Raw genomic sequence first — 7,349 nt, forward strand, 5'->3', positions numbered from 1 at the left:
GCGTTCATTCTGATTTCTTGCACTATTTTTTGTAGGGCAACTGTACAATGCCAGCTGCTTATTAAGTATTAATTTTATTGCACAAAGTCTGGTGCACGTATATGTCTGTGTGTTGTAGGGAGTGTTGTCCTGTAAGAGCACCAGATCTACTTTAAGTGAGCAACCTGAATTTGCAGGCATTCAATGGAATCAATCCATACCCCAGCAAAATAGCAGGAGTCTGGAAGCATTCCCGGTCTTGCTTTTGAGCTGCAGTCTGGTGCTGTCAGCTTACTGGGTAGGGCTCAGGGAATGTGCTCCCTTTTCAAACAATTCACCTCTGACTCTCTCTTTCTCTCTCTCTCCTTCCTGCCCTGTTTCCTCCCAGCTGCCTCTCTCCTACAGCTCCACCCTCCACGTTTCTGATTATCCCCACAAGCTTTATGAAGCTGCAAGAATGAACAACAGCCTGGGCCAAATCTCCTTGTAATGGAGAATTAACAAGAGCCCCTCTTCAGATCATAATTCTTATTGCTACCAAGAATATGCAAGAATGACAACAAGAGCAAAAGATCAACTGTTTTATTGAGACAAGGGACTCTGAACCCACAACATCACCCCAAAGACAGCAGGAACGTGGACTGTCAGGAGATGGACCATCTTGCCCAGGATCACCCAACCTGGCTGGTGGCCGCTCCCCAAAGCCCCAAGCACAGATCCTTCTCCTCCCACACTGCCCAAAATCCCAGCACCCAAAGACACTGGAGGACTGAACCGTGGGCCTTGTGCACAGCGCTGATGTCCTCTGCCACTGGCCAGCTGAGTTCTACTTGTGGCCGCTTTAGAGCAGCCGCGTTCATGGTGGTACCACGGATTTTCTTCTTCAATAGACTTTTGATACAAAGATCTTGAAGGACCTAACACTGGCAAGGGCAACCAGGCTGTGTGGAAGGAGCCATCTTAGGGAACCTCCCAGAAGAACGTAAACAGTGGCCATGCAGCCGGTTCCAGGTGGCATCATCCTTGATGGGGCCCAACCACTTGTCCCATCAGAAAGCCAGAGAGTCTCCTACAGCAACGGCAGGGAAGCTCTGTCTTACGGGCTTCACGAGACCCACCAGGACACCCCCATCCAACCCACAAGTCCTGGGCTACAGAACCAAGACAGCCTTGAGTTTGGTGGACGCTGGGCCCATGTCAAGACCGTGGAGGGGCTTTGAGGTCCAGCGATCCACAGTCGCGCATCCCGGTGAATAATAACTCCTGTGTCCGCTGGAGTGAGGGTCCTTGGAAGCGGGGCTCACTCACATGATGGGGCACTGCACCGGGCGCTGCAGGGACTGCACGGCGCTCGCTGCCGTCACCCGCAAGGCGCTGAAATCCAGACCACCCAAGCTGGAGAAGATGGAGCTGGGATCTGTGGTAGCTTTGGGCTTCACAATAGCCAGGAGGTCCTGGGGGAGTTTCGTCTTGTTCCCAACCGCTTCCAGCTGCTTCTTATCTGTCCGGTTCTGGGAGAGGAAGAAAGGGGTGCAGGGTGAAATTAATGCTGGACCATGGCTGTCACCCTTTGGGACTGGTAGGATGGAAGGCAAGGAGCCCAACAGTAGATGGCGCCAGTGGCAGGCAGAGCTGGCTAATGATGGCTTTCTCGCCACCCTCCCCTCTCTGTTGACTTCTACAAGGACAACGCTGAGACTAAGGAGGAGGGACCCTTTCCACTTAAGATGCATTGTCTTGATTCACGTGTAATGCTCAACCATAGCTAATGCTAACCACAGTTAATGTAGAAGCACCTGACAATCGCTTAAACCTTGGTTTCTTGTGTCACAGGCTAGTTAAATGCACCAGCAGGAGCAGCTGAGCCTTCAGAGTGGTTTTGATAGTTTTGTGGATCTGTAGCTGTTCGGCAGCGATGACTCCTTAACCGTTCTTAAGGAGGGCATCCAGGTTTGCGCATAATACTATGGTTAACATTAACTGAGGTGTAGGAAGGAAGCAACGGCAAACCTTGGTCTACAAGAGACTGTTAGCCATAGTCAGTAAACAGTAGTTAGCTGGGGAGCTGGGCTCACATATAACACTAAACTGTGGTTTAGCAAACCATGGTTCAGCAAACTGTGGTTCAGCAAACTGGTTTAGCAAACCCTGGTTTAGGTCACTAACTATGGGGAAATGGAGTTTGGAATGCCACAGTTAGGACACCACCACCAAGAAGTCCCTTCCCCTGCAGCCAGTTGTTTAATCTCCGGATATGGGGACCAAGGAAGGCCCCGTTAGAGACAGACAGGGCAAGATGTGTCAGGGAGAAGGCAAATCTTACCTTGGGCAGCTGGTATTTCTGCCGGAGGTGGGCCCTCATGGTGGCCCGCTCAGCCTTCTGTTGAGCAAAGGCTGCGTCCCGTTTGCTCCTGGAGGAAAAAGAGAATCAAGATGAGCCACTCAAGCACACGAATGAGATGCTTCTGGAGGAGGTGGGCTCGCCTCCTTTGTGGAATTTGTCAAAAGTTTGGACGAGCAACTGCAGGTGTTTTTGTGTGGGTGCTAGACTTCATCCGTGTGTTTTCCATCATTGCAGTCAAGCGCAGAATTAGCACACACAAAATTGGGTAATAGGGAAATCTTGAGAAATCTTAGCATCATCTTCATTTTTAAAAAACGGGTTTCTAGTCCTTATGGATGAAAGGATAGGCAAATTCCTAGGGGCTGAGGTCCCTTCGCGCGCCCCCCATAAAATATTTGAGGGGGCAAGCCCCCCACCCACCCAAGTTGATGGGCATTGCCATTCCAATGGTGGGTGAGTACCGTGTATTGTGATAAATTATGCAGGGCGGGGCTTACCTGCCCCCGAATATTTTATTCAGATGAGCACCTCTGGGCCACACCCCTCAGCAGTCTTACTTTTCACCCTCCTAGGGTGCTGGAATATGTCCCTGACCTCTGACCATGCCTGGCTGGAGGACAGAGAGGGCCATTTGTGCGTGTGTGTGGAAACTAGCACAAAGTGAAATTTACATCCGTTGCCCCGCCTACTTTTGCCTCTGGCCCCACCCACCACTGCATGTGGCCCCCGAGAGGTTGCCCAGAAGCGAATGTGGCCCTCAAGTTGAACCTCCTGGCTTAGGGTTTTGAGATACTCGGTCAGGAAAGGAGTAGAGGGACTCTTACTTGTGCTTTTCGCTGATCGGCTTCTTCAGAGCCGGAGGCTGCGCTCGATTCTTGCTGTGGCACCTTTGGGAGCTGATGCCCTTCTCCCTGGGGAAGTCGGCCGAGACACAGCACAGCAGCTGTCTGGCCGGCACTCCAAACGCCGATTTCACTGCGGACTCCATAGGGAGGACTGCTGGAATGCAGGGCAGAGAAAAGGGAGGGAGCAAGGATAAACATGGCACCTCACAATGTGAAATTTTTTTTAAAAATGAGCATTTTGCGGGGAACCTGTCAGAATTCCTTTGCCAGATGACTAAAACAATACAGCGGTACCTCGGGTTACAGACGCTTCAGGTTACAGACGCTTCAGGTTACAGACTCCGCTAACCCAGAAATAGTACCTCAGGTTAAGAACTTTACCTCAGGATGAGAACAGAAATCGCAGCGCAGCGGCAGCGGGAGGCCCCATTAGCTAAAGTGTTACCTCAGGTTAAGAACAGTTTCAGGTTAAGAACGGAGCTCCAGAACGAATTAAGTTCTTAACCCAAGGTACCACTGTATTTAAAAGGAAAAAATGTGTTTTAATGACGATTCCAGTTTATTTCAGATTAAGCGCCCTGGATAAAGTCCTTGATTCCATTCCACTCTCTGCCACGAATGCAGTTTAGGATCAAGGTTTTTGTGGGTGCTAAGGCTGGGCGATTTATCGATCTATCATCCCAAACTGGTTTGAAGTCCATATCGTGATAACGGTTTCATAATTTCTGACATGGCAATATATTGTGAATCGTGGGGTCAGTGTGTGTGTGTGTGTGTGTGTGTGTGTGTGTGTGTGTGTGTGCTATGCAAAAATCATGATGCAGGAAAACCCGTGAAGTCGTCCAATGCCTCTACTTACATGTAACTCCATCCTTATTTCAGACATCATGATATATCGGTATATCACAATGTTTAGCTGGTCATATATCACGATGTTGAAAACCAGATATCGCCCAGTCCTCGGGAGTGCAATTTGTTGTCTGCAGGACAAGAGCAGCTATTTTATCTGTATAAGCTCTCCATCGTAGTACAAGGAGAGAGAACCAGTGCCCCACTCACACAGAGTTTCAGAAATATTATTTGAAGCTATATAAGGGGACGCGGGTGGCTCTGTGGTAAACCACTGAGCCTCTTGGGCTTGCCGATTGGAAGGTCAGCGGTTCAAATCCCCGCAACGGGGTGAGCTCCTGTTGCTCGGTCCCTGCTCCTGCCAACCTAGCAGTTCGAAAGCCCATCAAAGTGCAAGTAGATAAATAGGTACCACTCCAGCGGGAAGGTAAACAGCGTTTCCGTGCGCTGCTCTGGTTTTTCCAGAAGCGGCTTAGTCATGCTGGCCACATGACCCAGAAAAACTGTCTGTGGACAAACACCAGCTCCCTCGGCCAGTAAAGCGAGATGAGCGCCGCAACCCCAGAGTCGTTTGTGACTAGACTTAACTGTCAGGGGTCCTTTATCTTTACCTTTAGGAGAATAAAGGGCCCTTTGGGCTGAGAATCTGCGGGGTGTGTGTGTGTGTGAGAATCTATCCCAGTTAGTTTCCTCACAGCGATATTTGCAGCAAAAAGGAAACTCTTGCAAAACCTTCACAGGTGGAAGAAATTAAGAATGTTATTTGTAATATGAAGTGGGGGGGCCAGGCAGTTTCCCCATGGAATAGTCTCTGACATATTCCGTAGCCCAAATCATATGAATAAGCCAAGACCGCTCTCTTTGAAGATCCTTCTGGTCCAAATCCTGTTTGAAGATCAAGACACATATCCCCTCACAGAAGGCAGAGGAGGAGGAACCATGAAGCTGCCAGTTCTCTGCAGTGAGGAGGCATTCGCAGGTCCCTAGAAGAACATAAGACCCACCTGATTGCTGGATCAGGCCAGTGGCCCATCAAGTCCAGCATTCTGTTCTCACAGTGGCCCACCAGATGCCTGAGGTAAACCCTCAAGCAGGATTCGAACACAAGAGCGACTCTCCTCACTTGCGGTTCCCAGCAATGGGGACTCAGAATCATTACTGTATCCAGCTGTGAGATCCATACTTAGAGGAGACCCATTGAAATCAGTTGAAATCCACTGATTTCTAGGAGCCTGCTTGGAGTATGGCTTCACCAGATCTCACCCAGTAGACGCTGGGCTTCCCAATCCAGCAAGGATCTTCTGGCATGCTCTCACCCAAGCCCTAAGTGGGCTACTTTTTCCCCATCGAGGGCCGCATTCCCTCAGGAAGAATCTTTTAAGGGCCTCATGCTGGGAGCAAGTCAGACCCAATTATCGCTGGAGCCAGAGATGCAAAAATATTCCAGGACAACTAATCTGGGATGAAGATCACCCTGCTTCAAATTTCACCACATATTAAGAATTCTCAGTCTTTCATATCCTCCAGCATTTCTCCGATGAAAATAGGGACGTCCTATTCCATAATAATAATTTTATTACTTATACCTCGCCCATTTGACTGAGTTGTTCCAGCTACTCTGAGCGGCTTCCAACATATATAACAACATAATAAAACATGAAACATTTAAAACAGGGGTCAGCAAACTTTTTCAGCGGGGGGGCTGGTCCACTGTCCCTCAGATCTTGGGGGGGGGGGGGTGGACTATCTTTTGAAAAATAATAATGAGCAAATTCCTATGCCCCACAAATAACCCAGAGATGCATTCTAAATAAAAGCACACATTCTACTCATGTAAAAACACGCTGATTCCCGAACTGTCTGCGGGCCGGATTTAGAAGGCGATTGGGCCGGGCCTTAGTTTGCCTACGCGTGATTTAAAAAATACAGGGCTACCTTCAGCTGTCTTGTAAATGTTGTATAGTTACTTACAGTGCTTTTTTCTGGGGGTATGCATACCCCTAAACATTTTTTGAATCTGTCTACTTTTGTCCATTTACTGTATTTATTTTCCCTGATTTGAACTATAAAATGGTGATTTCACTGGGGCAAAATGACTCAAGAACATTTTAAAAAAAAAGCACTGATTACGTATCTCCTTATCACATAACTCCAGACCCCCCAACATTTCTCCAATGAAAACAGGGATGTCCTGACCTAAGGTAAAGCGGGACATTACAGGATCAAATCAGAAACCGGGATGGCTTCTATAAATTGGTGACCGTCGCTGGAAAATAGGGACACTTGGAGGGTCTGGTTTTTGTGCAGGCTTGACTCTCAGGAAAGTACGGACAAAACCCAAGGACTCAGCCTCTGGAAGCCAGAAACGTACAGGCACATCCCAGCTCCTACTGGCATCTTCTCACCTGAATATTGCCCCATTCCGTAAACTCACCTGGGAACCTGGGAGTCTTTTGTGCTTCTGTCAGGCATAGGTAGCTTTCTGGTCTTCTCTCTCCAAGTGCCCCAGAAAGAAGATTAGAATTTGTGGGCAGCTCAAGCTATTTAAACAGGGATCAGAAGCGACGCAAAGACTCCGGCTGACGCCAAGCTGTCTCTGATCCACCTGGGTGACAGTCAGGCCATCCAGATGGCACCTTGAGCAAAACGTCCGCTGGCTTGCCGTGTGGGACACCCGGCACGTGCTGGCAGCCTGCGACACACTGCTCCATTTCCAAGGTATCTCAAACAGCTTGCTGGGGGATAGAGGAATTAGCTTCATTTTTGTTTTGTTTTCCAAATTGCAAGTTCCTAGTCCTCATTGCTTGCTCCAAAAGAGGAAAACAAAGCGATTGCCAAGGACTGATATCAGTACAAACCCGGCACATTTGTATTTCTAGTTCAGTGTTTCTCAAACTTGGGTCTCCAGCTGTTTTTGGACTACAGCTCCCATCAGCCATAGCTAGCAAGGTCAGGGATGATGGGAATTGTAATCCGAAAACAGATGGAGACCCAAGTTTGGGAGACACTGTTCTAGTTTATATATGGTCAAAACACATCTGGCCACATCACTCTTCCGAATTTTAACTTTCCTTTTTTTTATTTGTTTGCTTGAATGTCACTTCAGTAATTGAATTGTATTATTCAAGAATTCACAGGGACGCGGGTGGCGCTGTGGGTAAAACCTCAGTGCCTAGGACTTGCTGATCGCATGGTCAGCGGTTCGAATCCCCGCGGCGGGGTGCGCTCCCGTCGTTCGGTCCCAGCGCCTGCCAACCTAGCAGTTCGAAAGCACCTCTGGGTGCAAGTAGATAAATAGGGAAGGTAAACGGCGTTCCGTGTGCTGCGCTGGC

The 7,349-nt window shown here is 48.8% G+C and overlaps 1 protein-coding gene across 2 annotated transcripts; it reads right to left on the minus strand.

The window, feature by feature from the left end:
* Positions 1-546: 546 nt before the first annotated feature.
* On the minus strand, positions 547-6,755 carry LOC114586054 (complexin-3-like). 2 transcript variants are annotated; one of them, XM_028708960.2, is made up of 4 exons: positions 6,452-6,755; positions 3,148-3,322; positions 2,303-2,390; positions 547-1,490 (listed from the first exon to the last, which is right to left on the minus strand). In XM_028708960.2, the coding sequence occupies exons 2-4, from the start codon at positions 3,309-3,311 to the stop codon at positions 1,284-1,286; spliced, it is 459 nt and encodes a 152-aa protein (XP_028564793.2). In that variant the 5' UTR covers positions 3,312-3,322; positions 6,452-6,755; the 3' UTR covers positions 547-1,283. The 2 variants fall into 2 exon arrangements, with proteins under 2 accessions (XP_028564793.2, XP_028564794.2); XM_028708961.2 differs by lacking the exon at positions 6,452-6,755 and adding an exon at positions 4,871-5,000 and having other exon boundaries at positions 3,148-3,319.
* Positions 6,756-7,349: the final 594 nt, after the last annotated feature.

Source organism: Podarcis muralis, chromosome 16, assembly GCF_964188315.1.
Source record: "Podarcis muralis chromosome 16, rPodMur119.hap1.1, whole genome shotgun sequence".
NCBI lineage: Eukaryota > Metazoa > Chordata > Lepidosauria > Squamata > Lacertidae > Podarcis > Podarcis muralis.

What these genes read in the sequence shown, in the direction of transcription:
- LOC114586054 (XM_028708960.2), bottom strand. Translation starts at nt 3,311, where the DNA reads ATGGAGTCCGCAGTGAAATCGGCGTTTGGAGTGCCGGCCAGACAGCTG. An exon ending in CCGATCAGCGAAAAGCACAA is followed by an intron (nt 2,391 to 3,147) that starts GTAAGAGTCCCT and finishes TTTTTCCTCCAG; the next exon opens with GAGCAAACGGGACGCAGCCT. An exon ending in AGAAATACCAGCTGCCCAAG is followed by an intron (nt 1,491 to 2,302) that starts GTAAGATTTGCC and finishes TTCCTCTCCCAG; the next exon opens with AACCGGACAGATAAGAAGCA.